Source organism: Leishmania braziliensis, chromosome 28, assembly GCF_000002845.2.
Source record: "Leishmania braziliensis MHOM/BR/75/M2904 complete genome, chromosome 28".
NCBI lineage: Eukaryota > Euglenozoa > Kinetoplastea > Trypanosomatida > Trypanosomatidae > Leishmania > Leishmania braziliensis.
In genome coordinates this window covers 567,402-586,689 of record NC_009320.2, presented here as the reverse complement: position 1 = coordinate 586,689, position 19,288 = coordinate 567,402, and the positions used below count along the sequence as shown (strand labels likewise).

At 57.1% G+C, this 19,288-nt stretch overlaps 8 protein-coding genes across 8 annotated transcripts; all 8 read right to left on the bottom strand.

The window, feature by feature from the left end:
- Window positions 1–206: 206 nt before the first annotated feature.
- LBRM_28_1680 (conserved hypothetical protein) lies at window positions 207–707 on the bottom strand (the record flags this gene model as incomplete). Its single annotated transcript, XM_001566148.1, has 1 exon — window positions 207–707. The coding sequence occupies one exon, from the start codon at window positions 705–707 to the stop codon at window positions 207–209; it is 501 nt and encodes a 166-aa protein (XP_001566198.1).
- A 2,028-nt stretch (window positions 708–2,735) lies between these two features.
- On the bottom strand, window positions 2,736–3,119 carry LBRM_28_1670 (conserved hypothetical protein; the record flags this gene model as incomplete). The annotated part of the gene is made up of 1 exon (XM_001566147.1): window positions 2,736–3,119. The coding sequence occupies one exon, from the start codon at window positions 3,117–3,119 to the stop codon at window positions 2,736–2,738; it is 384 nt and encodes a 127-aa protein (XP_001566197.1).
- Window positions 3,120–5,435: 2,316 nt separating this feature from the next.
- On the bottom strand, window positions 5,436–5,834 carry LBRM_28_1660 (conserved hypothetical protein; the record flags this gene model as incomplete). The annotated part of the gene is made up of 1 exon (XM_001566146.1): window positions 5,436–5,834. The coding sequence occupies one exon, from the start codon at window positions 5,832–5,834 to the stop codon at window positions 5,436–5,438; it is 399 nt and encodes a 132-aa protein (XP_001566196.1).
- Window positions 5,835–8,263: 2,429 nt separating this feature from the next.
- Window positions 8,264–8,680, bottom strand: LBRM_28_1650 (conserved hypothetical protein; the record flags this gene model as incomplete). Its single annotated transcript, XM_001566145.1, has 1 exon — window positions 8,264–8,680. The coding sequence occupies one exon, from the start codon at window positions 8,678–8,680 to the stop codon at window positions 8,264–8,266; it is 417 nt and encodes a 138-aa protein (XP_001566195.1).
- A 787-nt stretch (window positions 8,681–9,467) lies between these two features.
- On the bottom strand, window positions 9,468–10,157 carry LBRM_28_1640 (Qa-SNARE protein; the record flags this gene model as incomplete). Its single annotated transcript, XM_001566144.1, has 1 exon — window positions 9,468–10,157. One exon carries the CDS (start codon window positions 10,155–10,157, stop codon window positions 9,468–9,470), a length of 690 nt encoding a protein of 229 aa, XP_001566194.1.
- Window positions 10,158–12,620: 2,463 nt separating this feature from the next.
- Window positions 12,621–13,373, bottom strand: LBRM_28_1630 (Qa-SNARE protein; the record flags this gene model as incomplete). Its single annotated transcript, XM_001566143.1, has 1 exon — window positions 12,621–13,373. One exon carries the CDS (start codon window positions 13,371–13,373, stop codon window positions 12,621–12,623), a length of 753 nt encoding a protein of 250 aa, XP_001566193.1.
- Window positions 13,374–14,270: 897 nt separating this feature from the next.
- On the bottom strand, window positions 14,271–16,583 carry LBRM_28_1620 (putative ATPase; the record flags this gene model as incomplete). The annotated part of the gene is made up of 1 exon (XM_001566142.2): window positions 14,271–16,583. The coding sequence occupies one exon, from the start codon at window positions 16,581–16,583 to the stop codon at window positions 14,271–14,273; it is 2,313 nt and encodes a 770-aa protein (XP_001566192.1).
- A 605-nt stretch (window positions 16,584–17,188) lies between these two features.
- Window positions 17,189–19,288, bottom strand: LBRM_28_1610 (conserved hypothetical protein; the record flags this gene model as incomplete). The annotated part of the gene is made up of 1 exon (XM_001566141.2): window positions 17,189–19,288. The coding sequence occupies one exon, from the start codon at window positions 19,286–19,288 to the stop codon at window positions 17,189–17,191; it is 2,100 nt and encodes a 699-aa protein (XP_001566191.2).

Here is a 19,288-nt window from a genome sequence, read left to right as displayed (position 1 = left end):
GAGGGGGTCACGGGCGGTGGTGGCAATGTCAAGAGAACCTTGCAAACGTCCAGAACTCTCCTCCCCGGCCCCTGACCCTCGCCTTTCCAGCTACAGCTCTAGCTTGGCGCGGTCTCGGTCAATCAGCACATACGCACACACGCACACACACACAAACGTTGTGAAGTAGCTCCATGGGTGTGGAGAGCATTTTTTCATTGGTCTCCTCACAGCCCCATCTTACGCCAGCGTGCAACCGTCTCGTCATCGCTATCGTCGTCATTGCCACCGCCGAAGCGGTCCTCGAGACGGCGCACATCCTCGACGTCAGCGCCATGCTGTATCTGCGCTGCGCGCTCTTCTTCTGACACGCCACGGTCGGCGGCGCGGTGTGAGGAAGCCCACGCTGTGTCGGCAGCGTTGGGGGCCGCCGACAGTGATGTGCTCGAAGACGGATGCGGTTGATGGGCATGACTGGCCACCGGTGCTGACAACCGTCGCGAAACACCCGACTCGCGTGTCCTCGATATGTTTAGCGCCGCTGCAGATTGGCCTCCGCCACGCTGGTGCTCAAGACGCCCCTCAAAGGCAGCAATTTCGTCTGTCGACAGCTCAACGTCGTTCGACTCATCTTGCTCATACGTGCCCTGCAACATGGGGTCTGCGGTACTTTTCGAGGAGGAAGAGGGACCTCTCGCCATAGGGTCGGGGTGGGCCTTGGGCGCCATGGTGACAGCTGCACCTCTATTTCTGCTTGCGTCGCCTTAGTGGTGGCAGAAGCGGGTTGTTCAGCGCGATTGATTGGTGCGAAGTAGGCTCTGCACGGCGCCTACAACGTTCATGCGGAGCCTGAGAAATCAAGGAAGAGCGTTGTACGAGGGGCCAATAGGCGTGAGGTGAGTCGAAACACTGAAAGGACGTTGTCTACAACTGCGCAATGCGCAGATGTGGGAGTGAGCCACGAGAGTTGGATAAGTTTGCGTACGTGGAGAGAGTGAGCAACATAAGAAACCGTGAAGGAAGGGGGTAATGCGCACGGCCGTAGGACTGTGCACCCATACACTGCGATGCACAGATGGCTGAGGATGCGCTGAGGAAGAGGGGAGATCTTGCGATACTCCCTCCCTCACTTTTTCACACCCCCGACCCATGCAAGGCAACATAGTTGAACGTGCATAAAGGAATGAAAGGGAAGGGACAACACGTGACAGACCCCCCAACGAGGAACGTGAGTGACTGTTCGCAGACGTGTTCTGCACACGTCCACCTGTAACAGAATTCCTCTCCTCACACAGAAAGGAACGTTGTGCACCGTTCTCTTTCACCCCGAGTATGCCAAGAGCGCTGGAGTAGGTTTTTTTCTGGGGGGGGGGGCCCAGCAACTGTGGGCGAAAGATTGAGGGGGGTGGGGAGGGGCTCAGATGATGGCGAAGGAAATTGGGGACCCGGTGGTAAGGAGGACCCCCATGCGCACACGGCGCACAGAGTTGTGAGTGAGTTTCAGTTCACTGAGCCGATGATGTGAACTATCAAAGGCGAGGGGGCCTACGTAGGCGGCAGGTGTCAGACAGACAACGAAGGAAGGAAGAAAAGAAAGAAAGCGCCTCTCTTTTGGAGGTGATGATAGTGAAGCGGGTGAGGTGGGCGGTGGCGTCGGTGCTGTTGGGAGTGGAAGGGGTGAAGAGCGGACAACAGTACGTTTGCCGTGGTGGAAAGTTAGCTGACGTTACGTTAGGGCGAGTTGTTCGTGTGCTGCTCTTGTCACCAATATACCATCTTGTGGTGCCTCTCGTTCCCTCATGGCGAGGCGGCCAGACGCAAGTATGTCTTCCCATTCCTTCGTCTTTGTTAAACCGAGTGTCTCCAGACCGCGTCACAGAGCGAGAGCAGAAAGGGTCGCACCGCGCCACACCCCACTCTTGCAATGAGCCCACCGCCCAGAGGCTTGAGCGCTTTGTAGTCGCTTCAGCGGGCCTGGCGTTAGTGCATACCAGGCGCCGGCAGACACGCGGATGTCGATGAGAAATCTCGACGCGGCCACGGTCATGCGCGTCACCCCCGCTGGATTCGCTAGGCGTAGAGGCTCCGCCAACAGAATGGAGGCCAAGAAGGCAATGCTGATGGATCGGCTGGCGGTGGGCTTCCGTCGCAAAGACGCTGCAGAGCTTGTCCTCTCCGGGGGGACTGGACCCATGGAGGCCATAGGCACCGGCGGCCGCGTCGGTGAAGCACAGGAGGCCGCTGTAGAATAGAAGAGGTGCGTAGGCCATGGTGCTGGGGACGAAGGGTCATGACAAGGCGCGAAATAAGAGTGAATGCCCGGGTGGCACAGAGTCGTTGAAGAGAGAGAGAGCGGTTGTACGTACGTGTTGGTAGGCGGTCATGTGCCGTAAAGACATAAAAGGGCGTTGGTGAGGAGGACTGACTAGGAGCTCAACACACTAGTACCCAACAGCGGACCACACTCAGCCGCCGCCGCGACAGCCTTCGCGACCAGGAGGAGTGCGTGACGAGCGAAGGGGTGGCGAAGGTTGCAGCCTCAACCACAGCCACGCAGTCTCTCAGCTTCCGTCATTGTGGCAGCTACACCATCACCTCGTGCTGGAAATAGCGAGTTGATGCGCAGGCACACGCCTGGAAGGGCATAATAGCACTGCTTCCGAGACTTTTCATCACCTTTGTCTGCTAGGACTACTCGTTACTGTTCGCCACACAACGGAATTTGTGTTGCTTTTGGTTGTATCTCTTCTGAGCTCTCACAGCGCGACGGCAGCAGCAATGAGGCAGGCCCAGCCACCCATCATGAGATATCCCCCCGCCGGGGCCACCTGGCGGATCGACGTGGGGGCACCAAACACGCGCGCGTACACGGTGCCCGAGAAGAGTGTTGTCCCGACCAGGAACATCCAGGCGGCGATGTGCAGCCGCTTCGCCGCGGTGGGGTTCAAGCTTCGTACTGTCTGGCTGAGCGCGATGGCACCAAGGGCTGCTATGCTGTGCATGAGCTGGTACTGAGAGCCCACAGCGAAGGCGTTGCGCTCTTCCACAGTTTTTGCCTTCAGCCCGTGCGAGCCGACGGCACCAGCGATGACGCCAGTTAATCCAAGCACGCCACTGTATGCCAACGGAATAGACACCATTTTCGGAGCCTGTTGCCTTGCCTTGCTGCTGTGAGTTCTGACTATGCAGGGGGGATGTATGTGTGTGTGTGTGTGTGTGTGTGTGCGCTTTTCTTATTTCGAGGGACAGAATCCGTGAAAGAGAAGACATGTGCGCGCAGGTGGAGGCAGGGAAGTGTAGAAGAGATAGGCGAGTGGGGTGGTGGTGGTGGAAAGAGAAGAGCTCACATTGGTACAGGTGAAAAGTCAATGAGATTGTATAGCGCGGGGTGCAGGTCAAGACACGCTTGTGCGCCCTCTCCCTCCCCCTCCACATACACACATCCAGGGGGTGGTGTCGCGGTCGTGCCTGGTGCTAGCAGCAATGCACCGCTGTCTCCGTCTTTTGCGCAGCGTCGCACGCGCCCACCACCGTCCTGCTGCCAGTTCCAGTCAGGTATGAAAACCAAGGAAAGCGGGCGGTTGTGTGCACGGAGTCAAAAAATGAGTTTGGCGGATGCCGCGCTGCTGTCGTCCTGCGCCAGAGGGGAAAGTGGTAACCCCTCCCGCTCCCCCTCACGAAAGACACACGCCCACGGAGAAAGGCTTGCGCAGATGCCTGCAGTCCCTACTCCCGTTGCCTTACTATCAATATGTCTGTTCCGTGGACGTACTTTGCATGAAGTCCTTACAACGAGAGCGCTCACAGAGTGGACGAGCAGAACCGCTCCTGCTGTCGAGCATAAGAGTACACACAGACACACACACATGCCCCACGGAGAGAGAGGGAGAGAGAAGTACCACCGAGATACAAACAAAAGGTTGAACATGGTGAAGTGAAGCGAACACGTGTGGCGTGCGTACTCTCCGTCAGTCTCATGGCTTAAAAAAATTATTCAAAGGCCATTGCATGGCTATCCCTGTCCTCCTACACTTTTGTGCATTCTGTTTCGCTCTCGCTGCGTCGCCTCTGCGGAGGGCGCGCAGGAGGGAGGAGAGGTTGGCCAACACACACCAACACCCACACTTCACCCACACACCTCACACGTGCGGAGTACAAATCTGTGCGCATGCGGCGAAAGAAAGTCGTGAAAGGGGAACGGCCGAGGGGCAAATACCCCCCCTCCCTCCCTCTTCCATCTCCGCCCAAAACAAAGCCGCCAAAGCGTAACGACGAAAAAGGGGGAAAGGAGGAGGTGAAGCCAGCCAGCAAAGGAGGAGCGCTGCGGTGCCAGTCTTTTCGAGTCTCGTGCGTGCGTGGGGTTTCCCCCGCTCCAATGTGGCGTGCGCGCTGATCTTAGTTGCCGCTCCCCTCAACACCCTTCCACTTTTCGCCAGGAAACTGAGGAGCTCACACAAGAAGCAATCAAACGTAAACACATAGGTTGCTTGGGGATGCATCAGTGTCCCCCCCCCTCCCGTCTTTCTTCCCCAGTCTACCTCACCCCCTACCACGGTCTCGTGGTCTCCTCTCTCCAGAAGCGCCCCCTCTTGTTCTTCCTTCAGTTCTCGAGTCGATAAGTCCAAGCAGGGGAGACGGGGAGCCCGAAAAAGGTGATTCGGAAGGGGCAGCGGCGTAGAGCACAGCACATCCCCGAAAAGCGATAAAGAAAAAAAGCAAAAGGAGAAGAACACGAGAGAGAGAGAGGGACAGTAAGAAGAACACCGATGCAGCTTAGTATCAACCGAACAATGCGCTTGGTCGAGAGAGATCCAACGCGGGTTCACCAACAATGACAAAGGAGGGGCTTGTCCTCCGACACGGGTGCATATAACCACGCAAAACAGCCTACAGCGTGCGCCTTGCCTTTCTGCCTCTTTCTCAGGCTCTGATGGGCGGCTGCTTAAAGAGGAGGAGAGCCACGCAGGCATGTAATGCGCAAGCCTCGACAAGATGTACGACATGGCTTCCCCTCCAGCGGTAAGCAAAAAAAAAAAGGCATCCAGTCGATTGCGGAGTGCAATGGAAACGGCTATATATAACAACAAGCATGCACCCACACACATATCCCCCCTCCCCCCCAACACACACACCGGTGCGCGCTAGCAAAAAGGTTCCACCAAGGAGTCAGACTATGCGCCACTGACGCCGTCCCAGGCCCTCCCTACAGCTTTCTCCCACTCCGAGTCCTTCCCCAGCTGCTACATATTGGAGAGCGTAATCAGCTGCGAGGGAGATGATGAAGAGCGACGCAACAGCAGTTGCGATGCTCAACGGAGCTGATTTCCCCGAAAAGTAAAACAAGTAATGACCTTTCCGTCAATACGGTCGAAGGTGGAGTCTCCAGTATTGCCTCTCATTTCAACGCCCCTCCCTTGTTTCTTTTTCCTTTGTTCTTCCCGGTTCGCGTTACCTCGTCACCAGTATAGGCCAGCCAGCGCCACGTTTGTCCACCCCAGCACAAGCACAAGGCCACTGGTAGGGGTGAGCGGGCCCATAAACTTGGGGCAGATGCGGAGGCACAGCGAATAGATGGAGCCGGCAAATCCAAGGGCGCCGGTCAGTATCAGGTAGAAGCCCTTGTTCAGACGCGAAGACGCTTCGGGAGACTCCTTCGCCAGCACCATCATCCACGCAATGACTGCCAGGGCTACCGTGTGCACCATGTGGTACTGGTTCGCCGTCAACCAAGAGCGGCGTTGACGCATGCTCATCTTCGTCTTGAGGTGCGCGCCAAGAGCATCCATGGCAAAGCTGGAGAGACCAACGCAGCCCACTAGGATTATGGGCACATGAGCGCCCTTCAGAAACATCATCTTTATGGGCACTGGCCACTGATTGTTTTGGAATGTGCCTAGTGTGCGTGACGCTGCTGGCAATGTGGAGGCTGTCTTGCGATGAGTTGCGTTATGCTAAAATATTTCAGTGTGTGGGTGTTGTAGCGGGGAGGACCTTCACGTCATATTTGGTGTGATAAGGGGCGTTGGCAGCAACGGGGACGGGCGAGTGGGAGGGTACCATACATTGAGGGAGGAGAGGCCGATCTAACAAATAGCATCAGAGAGAGCCAACACACTTTGCGACTCTGTAGAGTGGAAACCTGTGGGCGTCAGCCAGGACTGATGTGCGGAAGAGGAAAAGATACAGAGCACATCAGCTGAATATCCGAACGTGTGCCTGTGTAATGCGAGTGTAAGTGAGCGTTACTAGGACGCAAATCATAATCTCAGCTTCACATCCATTTCTCGTTCGTGCCTCAGTGCGCCTGCACGCGGCATTATGAACACCAACCACAACCATCTGCCGTAGTGAACGAGAGCGAGAAGGGAGGGAGATGCACTCATATGGTGGAACGGATGGGGGGGGGGCGGTGAGAAAGAAGAGCACACAAGCAACACGAAACGTAAGGAGAAGACACCCGACTGTACAAGGGAAGCACTTTGAGACAGGCATAGAAACGCGCACTTAGCCAGGCGCTCTGTGATCTCTGCATTTACCGAGTACTCGCTTCTCATTTTTTCTTTCGCTATTGGAGGTGTGTCACGTGTTTGCAAGTGATCAAGCAGAAGCTTGATCTTCCACCCACCCCACTAGCGTCCGTCTCCGAGGGCATTTTCCACGTTCATGCTTGCTGATCACAGTACTTTTCCCCGTTCGCCTCTTTTGTTAATTTTTTTTTTTTACTCGCTATCGCGCTCGTCCATCGTGTGGCAGAGCACCTCTTGTGCGCTGCTATTCGTTCGCGTTTGTTTTCCTCGTACAGCTTCCTTTTTTAGATCTTTTCTTTCGCCACTGCGTTACTGAGTGCAATCATTGAGGTGCGGGTGTTAGGGAGAGGGGTAAGAAGAAGGCAAAGAGAGCGAGCGAGAGGAGATGCTGCGTGCATAGGAGAGGAGTGAAGATGGGATACTGAGCGATCACGTATAGGTTTCGTCACTGGAGAGGGGGGAGCAATGTCACTTGTACCACTACTGCAACTTCCGTCCCTTGCAAAGAGGTGACTTCAGCCGCGCATGCAAACTAGTTAGTACCCCACGACAGTCTTCCTCACTCCCAGCCGCGTCACTCTCATTATCCCCGCCGTGGTGGTACTCTTCTCTTCCTCCCCGTCTTCTCTCACACCCAGGCTTTTCACAAACAAGGCGAATGCCCACACAGCAGCAACTAGATGAAAACACGTCGCCGCCATTCTACCACGATGAGCACAATATGTCGGGAACCACCACCACCAGAGCAAACCCCTACCAAACAAACATTACGCAAGGCGAAGGGATCCTCCTTCTTCCCCTCCGTTTTCCCCACGGGCATTCGGTGGGGTGGGGTGGGAGGAGGAGGAGGAGGAGGAGGCGGAGGAAAGAGTGGAGGATTCGCGAAAAAAGAAAAAAAAAACGGCACGTTCGACAAATCGCGAAGAGTACGAAAATTAGAAAGGAACATGAATAGGGGCGGGGGGGAGGCGGAGAATAGTAAGAGAGGGGCACACACACCCACACACATACACACACCCTCTCTCCCCTACACACGGACATTAACCCGGAGAGGCTGGGAAACAAAAAGCGATGTGGAGGATAGAGAGAGAGAGAGAGACGTGGGCCACATACACACAAGGCCGATGCGTCTGCCCCATGAGCCTTGTGCTTGTGCTCGCCGTTGCGAGCGATGCGCGAACTCCTGCCTACCCACGTACACGCTAGGCAGCACGAGAATTAAAAAGGGGTTGGAAAGTGGTAAACACAATCGAAAGAAATGTTGTGTGTGCGTGTGTGTGTGTGTGTGCGTGTGTGTGTGGGTGTGCGTGTGTGTGCGTGTGCGTGTGTGTGTGTGTGTGTGCGTGTGTGTGTGTGTGGGTGTGTGTGGGTGTGCGTGTGTGCGTGTGTGGAGAGATTGCCGTTGCCTGTTTTGCAGCAGCACAACGCATCGCTTCTCATTCGAGTGCTGCCTTCTCCAAACCTTAAAGCTCACTCCTCCCACTTTTTTTCTCTGTGGCCTGGCATCAACATCACTGGCCTCTGCTCTCCTTTCCCCCTTCCCAGCCCAAGTGCATGTCCCTATACTGCTGGCAGGAATCGAGGCGGGCGAGAAGGAGTAGAGGGAGGGAAGAGGCATGAAACAACCAACGCTACCACTCTCCTGACTAGAAACAGAGCCAATGCATCCTTTTTCTTTCCCTTGTTGTTCGTCTCTTTCTCCCTCCCCTCTCTCTGCATCGGCTTGCGGTGCGCAGGAATACTACTTCATTTTCTGTCTATTCCTTCAAGGTGGAGCCGCCAAGAGCGACGCATACCCATCCAGCCGCGAGCAATGCACCACCCACGGCGGGGAATTTGCTTAAAAAGTCCGGTTTATGCACTGTGCAGTGGACATAGCGTGAGCCCGACATCAGTACTGTGCCGGCGGCGAAGAGGAGATAGGCACGGCGGAAGTAGGTAGCGGCTGGCTCTGTGACGCGGGGCGCAATCGCTGCCACGACGAGCATCGCCATGGAGTGGACAAGGTGGTACTGGTTCGCTACGTTGTACGCCTTGAACTGGTTCGTGTCCATAAGCTCAAGAAACGCGTGGGAGCCGAGGGCACCGAGGACCACACCCAGGCCACCAGAGAGCCCTGCGGCCAGAATCGGCAGGTTGGTACCAGAGAGAGCTGTACGGATGTTGGCTGACATGAGGGCGATAGGGATGCGCGGAGGAGGAGGAGGAGCGACAGAACGGCAGAGGCAACGGAGGTAAGGTGAGCTGAAGGTGGTGGTGGTGGTGGTGGGGAGGCAGGGAATAACAAAACGATGATAACGAAGCGAAAGAAAAAAACGTGCGCAGAAGGGAGAAAAGGGAGGGTCTGGCAGTGAGAGGTGAGAGAGACAAGATGAAGCGGAGGAATGGTGTTCGGCACGGCGCTTGAGAGCACATTGCTGAGCCACGCCGTACGGATGCCAGGGAGGGCATTATTGCGTGTGTTCTCTCTGAGAGAGAAAGGAGACAGGGGCAATAGCAGCATCGTTGGTTTTGAGTTGACAGGGAGGAGGAGTGTGCGCCACCGCTGCGGAGCGGTGGCACACAGAAAACAATGCGATTGGCAGTCGGCAGCCTTGATAGCAGTGAAACGAGGCTTCATCGGCGGAGTGGGCAGTGAGAAAAGCACCATTGAATGCGCAGGCCACAGGGAGGTGCGCCAACAACCGTCCCTTGCGGAGCACGTTGGGAGCAACTCATGCAACGAACCGAACAAACGCATCACCTGCCAGACGCGCACAGCAGCGTCAAAGCAAGATGAGCAGACAAAGGCGAAATAAATAGAAAAAGACACCTTAGGCGACCATATCGATTCCTATATCAAATAAGATGCCCACCACCGCGAGCATTACATCCAGTCTTCACACGCCACTCATCCTTTCTCCTTCCGATAAACTGTGCTAGAGCCTCCAGGCACGACTTCTATCCAAGAAAAATGATCTCTCACCATCTCTTCCACATACGAATGCGAGCCACTGAGCAAATCAGCTTGTTGCGTCCCTTCTTCAGCGCTGCGCTGCCCTTCTCCACGTACCGAATGCTCCGCTGAACATTGGCGAGAATCACGTCCATGATTTCGCCCTGCTCATTCACCAAGAGGGCTAGATCGTTGAAGAGCTGGTTCAGTTCACGCATGGACTGCTCGATGCGGTAGATGTCGTTGCGTGTCTCGATGATGGAGGCAAGCACCTCCTTGCTCTGCTGGAAGATGTAGCTAGACGTGTTGTTCTCCATCACCTGCTCTGCCAGCTGCGCCGCTATCGAGTCGTCGATGGCGCTGCCGTCGAGGTTGGTGTACTTGATCTTGATCTGGCGCTGCGTCTGCGCCTTGTAGAAGGCCTCGTTGGCGGACTGGTGACGCTGGTACTCGGCCATGATCGTGGCCAGCTTCACCACGAGGTACATGTGCTGGTTCTCCTCGATGCGGATGACGGCGCTGTTGGCATGCACGCTGTCCGGCGTCTTCTTCAGATTGGCCGTATTCCTGGACATCGCGTCGAGCTTGTCCTTCGCCGTCCTGGCCGCGTTGCTGGCCTCGTGCGACAGCTCGTCGATCTCGAGGCGCAGCGCCTTTGAGCGCGCCTCGTCGACCGTCTGCATGTTCTCCGCGTGCTTCTGCCGCAGCTCCTCCATTGCGGTGCGGATCGCCTTGAGGCTGCCCAGGACCACCGCGGTGTCGCGGTAGAAGTCAAGCGCGCTTGAAGTTCCTCGACCGCCCTGCGTAACCCATCCTGAAATGAGAGGCGGTGAGCTTTTTTGTTCCAATGGTTTCCGAAAAGCGCGCGGCAACCTCCAGAGGGCTTGGAAGACGATCCATGGCTGAGCTTGAACTCAAAAGTCAAGTGTGCGAGCCTCAGAGTAGGTGGGTGAAATGCTAGAGCACTGCTGCAAAATCGCCGTAAAAACCGCGCTCTGATGCCAGCTGCATGTGGTGCCTGCGTGCCGGTTCGCTGCAGACACACACACACATAAAAGTTTAGTGAGGGTCATGGGAGACATAAGGGTGGCAGTGTATCGTCGAGAGAGAGAGTATGGCATTCAGCAGCGTAGGAATCATCTGCAAAATACCCCGCCCGCTCGTTAGCATGCCAACAGCAGATCATGTTCGCAACCCCAATTCGATCACGTCACATGCTTAACTCCGCATTATCGGAGAAGATGTGGGCCTGCACAATATGGAAGAAGGACGGGCTCTGTTGTGGGTGGGGTGGGGGTACACACAACCACCTCTTCTTGCGGCACCTCTTTAGCCTTCTCCTTCCGTCTAAGACGCAACCGCGCAGCAGAGAGAACGCGTTTGAGAGAGCGGGAGTCATTTTTTTTTCCCTCTTTCGCTTCCTCCCTTTTCGTTTTCTGCGTGGATTCCGCCTAAACACGCAGACGGACATACACATGCAGCTACACAGTCACTGGTTCTTCCGCAAGCTCTATTCCTTGCAGGCAATCGGGTAGTCAGGGAGGGGACGGTGAAGAGGAGGAGGGGGAGGGTAAATTGTGGTATCGCTGCTTCTACAGAGACAGGGCTTTCTTTTCTCCACGTGCCATCGCACCGTCTTCCTAAAGAGGTTGTGAGTACCTTCAAAATAGAATTGAGACCGAGACGGGGGAGAAGCAAAACGGATCGCGAAAGAGAGAAGGGTAGAACAGTGGAGCTAGAGGTGTTGGCATGTGCGTGTGTATGCGTGTGTCTCTGCGTGTAGCAGTAGACATCGGTAGGTGAGTAGATGGAGAGCAACATCATCATGGACCAACACACACACAAACACACACACACACACGCATTGGCAACGAAGAAGACAAACCGTAGAATAGCAACAACAAAGATGCACTGAGGTGGAGACCCAAGGAGGCGTGTAAGCAAAGAAGCGAGAAAGCTAACCCCCCAAATAATCGCGAGAAACCGCTTCGCAGACCCCCGACACCGACGGATAAGCAGAGTGAGAGAGCGTGACAGCGTGACAGAGAGAGAGAGAGAGATGCTTCCCACAAGTGAAGGTGATCAAGCACAGCAACGACGACAAAATTTCAACTAGGGGAAACAGTAACCGAAGAGGAGAAGCTTGGAGTATGAGAGAGATAGAGACAAGCGAATGAGTGATGCTGTTGGACGGTGGTGGCGGTAGGGAGAGGACGGCGGGGCTGACAAAGGCGAGGAAATGCATTAACTTCAGCAGCACAGAGGGAGAGACAGACAGAGAGGGACTCACAAACACACCCACGATGCTTCAAGCAAACACAAAAAAGAACACAATGCGCCGGTAAGGGCAAGGAGGGAAAGGAGAGGGGGTGGGGTAGGCACCGTTACTTCTCCGGGAGCGCCCATGTTCCAAGATCCCGTGAGATATCGATGGATGACAGACAACTTCGTTTCCTCAAGCGGACCAGACATATCGAAAAAAAAAAAAATAAAACGAACAAAAGGACGAAAACGAAACGAATTCGAAGTCAAACAACAAAAAACGGAGCAAACAAGAGAAGCAGCCCCAAAGGAGAGCGATGCGATAGCGATGAGAAGGTCATGATGTGTACCACCCCAGCATGGGCCTGCATGCGTCGAGGGCACAGGAAAGGGGTTTCGAGCTGAGTCAGCGCATATCCGACTTGAGGAAGAGGCGCAGAGGGAGAGAAAGGAGAAAGGGGGAGGGCAGTAAACAGACAAAAAAGGACTCGGAGGTGGTTGAGCGGAGAAGCGCGTGCTCGAGAGGGACGTCGATCTCTACAGCCAACACTCCCAGCCGAGAAACAAAGGCTCAGCAGAAGCGTATCTACCTCGTTCTTCACTGCCCCATGCAGTAAAAGGGAGAACGACGCCTCTGACTCTTCAAAAACGAGAGGCAACACCCCGGCCGCCGCACAGCGCGCATTAATATGTGCACATATACGCAAGGGTGAAAAACTCAGCAAAACACTCCAACAGCTCCCCTTTCCCCACTTGCTGCAACCGCACCGTAAACTATTGCACTGGCGCTGTTTTCTTTTCTTTTTTTTCTCCTTTCTCTCTCTTCCTCCCCAGCGTGTGGATCACTTACCTGTCCCTTCCTGTCTCTCCCTCCTTTCGTTACCCTCTCTTCCCCGTTCAAAGTCACCACACGTACCTCATGGGATCTTGATGGTGCCGGCGAGCACACCAACAAGAACAAACAGAGCAACTATAATCCCGATGCACACCACGAAGCAAATCAGCTTCTTGCGGCTCTTCTTCTGATACTTGCGTCCCTTCTTCAGCTCTGCGCTGCCCTTCTCCACGTACCGAATGCTCCGCTGAACATTGGCGAGAATCACGTCCATGATTTCGCCCTGCTCATTCACCAAGAGGGCTAGATCGTTGAAGAGCTGGTTCAGTTCACGCATGGACTGCTCGATGCGGTAGATGTCGTTGCGTGTCTCGATGATGGAGGCAAGCACCTCCTTGCTCTGCTGGAAGATGTAGCTAGACGTGTTGTTCTCCATCACCTGCTCTGCCAGCTGCGCCGCTATCGAGTCGTCGATGGCGCTGCCGTCGAGGTTGGTGTACTTGATCTTGATCTGGCGCTGCGTCTGCGCCTTGTAGAAGGCCTCGTTGGCGGACTGGTGACGCTGGTACTCGGCCATGATCGTGGCCAGCTTCACCACGAGGTACATGTGCTGGTTCTCCTCGATGCGGATGACGGCGCTGTTGGCATGCACGCTGTCCGGCGTCTTCTTCAGATTGGCCGTATTCCTGGACATCGCGTCGAGCTTGTCCTTCGCCGCCCTGGCCGCGTTGCTGGCCTCGCGCGACAGCTCGTCGATCTCGAGGCGCAGCGCCTTTGAGCGCGCCTCGTCGACCGTCTGCATGTTCTCCGCGTGCTTCTGCCGCAGCTCCTCCATTGCGGTGCGGATCGCCTTGAGGCTGCCCAGGACCACCGCGGTGTCGCGGTAGAAGGCGTCGAGGGTGTCTATTGTGTCTTGATCAATTTCGTTTGGCGGAATATTAAAGGTTACTTCGGCGGGTGTGCTGCTACCCGGCGGGCTGTAGATCTGTGCTGACGGGGGTGAGGAGAGGGAGGCAACGGCCGACTTTGGCGAGGGCTCGAGGCCGGCCGCTGCCCGCAGTAGTGGAAGGCGATCCATTTACATATGAGGGCTGCAAAGGCTCTGGGAAAAGGGCGGGTGGGTGTTGACAAAGCGAGAGAGAGAGAAAGAGGAGTAGACATCTGCGGATGTTGTCAGTCGTGCTGTGCCCACAACTCCTCAAAGGAAGGCACAATCAAGTTGGCGGCGCTGTAGCACGCCTTATCCCCATACAGGGACTACGGCTTTTTTTTTTTGTTTTAATTCGTAACTGTTCTTCGCTTTACACCGTCGCGCGGCCTGCTAGCGAGGTGCTTCAGTACTAATGCAGGTGGGAGGCGCAAGGGAACGAGAGCTAGATGAAGAGGGTTGGCCGACATTACGCGGGTCATGGGTAGTGGATTTGGGAGTGTTAGGTGTGTGCCTACGGAAAAAAAAAAAGAACGCGGCCGACAAACAAGAGCCAAAGGGGGGGGGGGGGAAGGGCGGCGGCATGGCCAGTGCACCTTTCAAGGGCGTGTAATGATCAGCACGTACACATCGAACTACTCGTCAAAGAAGAGAACGGCAGCATTTGCGGAGGGGTGAGAGGGGGGGTGAACGGCCTTGAGGGATGTGCGGACGAGGCTGTCCACTGCTAGGCGGACGTGATGCAGCTTCGATACCCAACACAGATTCATGGCGCCAGCGTCCTGATCCGGCACAAAGGGCAAGTTACGAGACACATTTCTTGTAAGCGGCATCCAATAGCGCCAGTGCATCGTAGCTGAGCCCCCCTTCTGTTCCTCCGCTTGTGGAAAGGAAGGCGGTGATGGCACGACGCAGATGCCGCTGCCTTTCGCACTGCTCTCTCCGCGGGTCGTGAGTGGCTTCTGTGCAGTCCAGTTGCTCGTCAATCACCGCGTCTTGCATCGCTTCCACATTATTACTTACAGCACGGGCAAGCTGGACACCGAACACCGACGTGAAGTTGCGCACCTCGGCGCCGCTGAAACCGTCAGAGCGGCGCACAAACGCCTCCACCAGGACCTCGCGGAGGTTGTCTAGCTGCTTGGTATCAATCAGAGCAGGGGCAGCGACACAGTCGCCATCCACGTTCGCCGAGGAAGTAGTGTTTTCTTGTTCGTACAGCCAATGAGCCCATTCTCCATACACGACGCGCCGTACGAGACTCTCGCGAGCCGCGGCATCCGGTAGCGGCACCTCTAGGAGCGTGTCCAGTCGACCGGCACGTAGGAGGAGTGGGTCCAGCAAGTGAACGACGTTTGTGGCGCCGACGAAGAGGACAAAGTGCTCCTCATCCTGCTGCGCAGCGTCCAGCAGGTGAAGAAGGTGAGACACAAGACGGGCATCGTGCGTAGTGGCGGTGGCAGGGGTAGAGGCGCCCCTGTCTGGACCATCCCCGCAAGCCGCGATAGACCTTACGCGACGCCGATGCGCATCCGTGGCATTTGCGTAGCGGAGTCCAAAGGCAGCTTGTATTTCGTCCATAAACACAAGCGAGGGGCTGCGCTCGCGCGCGACATTAAAATACTCCTGCAGCCGCCTTTCCGATTCGCCTACCTCCGCCTGCACCAGCTTGGGTAGGTCCATATAGACGAAGGAGGCGTTCAGCTCGGTTGCCATGGCCTTGGCCAGCATCGTCTTGCCGGTGCCCGGAGGGCCATAGAGCAGCACGCCGGTCGAGGGGCGCACGTGGAAGTGCCGGTACGTGTCGCGGTGCCGAATCGGATCGGTAACCAACCGCTGCAGCGTCTCCTTCACGTGCGCCATCCCAGCAATATCGTCCCACCGCGTCACCTGCACGTCCACAAACCCTGCGCTGCGACGATACTCCAAGGCTGTGACGGAGCCGCTGGATTGATAGGCTTGAAGAACTGCCTGAGCCATGGCACCAGCCACATGCTCATCACATTCGACAGTGCCGGGGTCGGAGGAGGGAGAGGAGGAAGGACGGGACGTCGATGAGGTACAGTGGTCGAGCGCGAGGCCCAGCACCTCCTGCAGTCCTCCGTACGAGACCCCACCGGTGCGCAGGGCCAACGCATCAACCATTGGAAGCGGCAGCAGTGACGACGCTTGACCAGTAGCAGACGTTGTGGCGTATTGTAGAAAGAACGCGCGCCGCTCCGCCTCTGTCGGAGTGGGCAGGGAGAGGGCGTAGTCAACGTAGCGGTGCCGAACAACAGAAAGCACCTCGTCCAGCCCTCCCGTAAAGAGAGCAACGGAGACGAGGCGCGTTAGGTGCAGAGTGGCGCACTCGTGCTGCGAGAAGAGAGGCGGGCAGCTGCGTAACACCGTGTAAAGATCGGCGAGGAAGGCTGGGTAGAGCGTGTTGAGACCCTGTGCGTTGGAGCCGTCACGAGACGGCCCTCCTACACCGCGACTTTGCCGTGTCGCTGGGTCGGCGGTTGCGCTGCTGCTGCCGTGAATGTGCGCGTCATCTTGCTGCAGGTAGCACTCAACGTGATCCAAAACAAGCAGGATAGCGATTTCAGTCGGTGGTGTGGTGTGGAGCGTGTCATTAGCTACGCATGCCGTAGTGGCGCTTTCACGGCTGTATGCGATGCACGCCTCGTATATGGCATGACGGAGCAGCCGACGCAGCCCCGTGCTGCCGTCGTGAGCGCTTTGAACTGCCACAGCCTTGGCAAGAGGCGGAATAACCGTCACGACGCGAGTTCGGCGTTGCACTTGCAGCAATACTGAGATGGGCATATTTTCCGCGGCGACGCCCGCTGGCCCTCTGCAAACTACTGCATGGTGGTCCTCCTCGTTTTTCGAAACGTGGGCGACATCGTCAGTAGGAGCGTCTGTGCATGCATTGGCGGCGTCTGCAGCACGACGAACGAGGTGGCTCTTCCCATTCGAGGTGGGTCCACAGAGCAAGACCGACGGGATCTGCTCATGTGGCGCGTACGGCCACCAGCGCAAGAGCGAGACGAGCAGGAGGTGCGCCTGTTCTAGGGGCGAACAGGTTGGGGAGGGGGACCTCGCGGCGTCACCGCTGTGACCAGTGCTCACCATGGAGAAGCTTCCAACAATGATGCTAAGGGGCCATATAACCGAAGAGTGGGAGAGAAGAGCGTTAAGATACGTCTTCGGCGTTTGGAGCGGAGGCAGGAAAGACTGAACGAGAGGGCGGAAGTGATCGATCTATAGGGAAAGTGTAAATCGCGGTACGTGCGTCTGTTCCTGTCTCTATGTGTATGTGTGCGCCTGGGCACTTGAGGAATGTGCCATGCAACCTCGCATTGACTGCACACTGCGAAACCATTGACTGCACGCTTGCTTTGGTATAGGACTCCCACGCGCGGAGTGGCGTGCTGCCCCCTTCCTCCTGCATGGATGAGGAGTGACCAATACGCCCCATCATGCCACAGTATCGCCCTCAAAGGACTTCCGTGATATGTGCAGTGAGCAACCGCAGTGTCGGCGCTGCTTGCACCTTTTCTTTGTTGTTGTTATTTTCCTTTCCTCTCTGTCGACTAGGGAGACACCGACCGTAGTTCCTCCGCTGAAGGCGGCGAAGGCGTCTACGTGTATGCGCGCCCACACGCCCAGGTTCTCCTGCATCGTTTCAGTGTTGACATCTGGTGGCATCCCGTGACCGAGACAGTGAATGGTGTTGCTCACACGATCGGTATCGCCAGCGTGTGCCCGTCTCCGGTGTCGAAACACATGAGCCCGTCCACGCAAGACACGGCAATGAAGGGGGACGGCATGAGTGCCGCATGCCCACTCGCTAGGCTTGACGCAAGCTGCACGTGTGTCGCAGTGACGCCGGGAGTGCGAGAAAACGATGAGCCGCCCATCACGGCACCCCATTGCGCCCCTGCGCACCGCAGGGTGGCGGTGAGTACACTTTTCGCTGCTATGTGAGCAAAGTGGCGGCCGTCGTCGCTGAAGGCGCAGCGTGGTCGCGGGTGCGCCGTGATGGGGCTGCAAAACCACTCGCCTTGTGCGTTGCCACCGTCTGTGACAGCACGTTGGGGCCCCCCGCGGATGCTGTGCAAGATGGTCGTCAGGACAGCCGACCGAGACGCAGTCGGTGACAGGCTCCCCAGGCGTTCCAAGACCGACCACGGCGACGGTGGCGGTGGAAGACGCGGTCTTGCGACGGCGGTGGAGCCAAGAGACGAAGGCACGCCAGCCCCGTCCTTCGTGCGGCTGCGCTTTACCGCGACGGCTGCGGAGCTGCCGGTGTTCACCTCCAACGCAGCCACGTTGGTCAAGACAGCCGTGCCGGTCATATCGACAAGCCCAATGCGTCCAAAGCACGAGGGATCGCGTTGAATGTCCGTCACAGCGCGCCCTGTGGGGCTCTGTCCGCCGGTTTCAGCGAAAAGGTGCTGCGCGGCCTGCTGCTCCGCACGCGTGCGACGACGCCCAAGACGATCTCCGCTATCGGGGCGGCGAAGGTCGGCCATCACCACGGCACCCGAGGCATCTCCCAGTCCGCAGACGATGCGGAAGCTGTCCTCGAAGGCACAACACGACAGCACACCTGCCACTGATGTGGCGGCGGTGGCCGAGCGACCGCCATGCCTCATCCACGGCGGCTGTGGCACATGCGTCCGCAGCGCAACGTGCTTTTCGTCATCGTCGGCAACGGCATCACCTGTGTGTACGGAGGAACCTCTCGCGGGCGTGCGCCAGTCCACCACGCGCAGTGTTCCATCCGAGAAACCAACGACTGTACTGTGCGGACCCCAGTCATCCATGCAAGTCGCGTTTGCAATCATTTCGCACGCGAAGACGGTGTGCTGAACCGCAGCGAGTTCGGCACCATACTCGCGCGACTGGACCAAGGACACAGAGCTCGTGGAGAGAGCCACGAAGTCTGCTTGACAATGGCTCCAGCTGTTGCTAGAGACGTGCGGACGCTGTTGATTCAGTGATGAGCTGCTCACTCTGGCACTGAAGGTGCCGCTTCGGGGGCGCACCCTGTGCAGGGTGCCGCGTGTGTGCTCGAGCAGCACGCTGGCCTCTTGCGCCCAGCGGACAGAGGAGACGGTTGTCGGTATCGCTGAGGAGGCGTTCGACAATGAACCAGCGCAGTCATTCCACCCAAATGACTGATCCGCACCGCGTGACTGGTACGCGGGCGCTCTCTTTGCCTCCTCACCTGTGTCTTCGTTGCATCCACGCCACATGTGCACCGCAGGGACTCCTGCGGTGCGTGGCTCTGTGGACAGCCCACTGCGGCGGAGGAGCACACGGCTGTCTTCGGTGGCAACGGAGAGAAGCTCATCTACGGGTGGCGGCGCGCCATCCCCATAAGACGCGCCCACTGTGCGGCGGTGCATCGCGTAATCATCACTGGCTCCGTGATATGAGAGAACGACGGCGTCACGAAGTGGGATGTGCCCAACACGCTGCGTGAGCCCTGGCACTACGGCGGCACGACCCACGTCTTCCGCCCCGTCCGTATCGGCGCTGTTGAGCGCGTCTACATCGACAAAGTCGGCGCCTCCCGATGCCGCCGCCACGGGGACGGTGGAGGACATCCTCGTCGCGGCGCTGGAGGAGAGAGCTGTTGGGGAGCGTGTTGCACCGGTGACGCCGTCACGACGGTCGCCTGATAGCTCCGATCGCACGAAGAGAACTGAGAGCCGGCGCCCCTGCGCTGCACTCGCTGTCGTGCCTGCTCGTGTGTGTGCCGACACGCGTCGTCGAGCATCGTAAAAATATGCAGTTCTCATACCCCAACTAGAGGCGCTGCCACACAT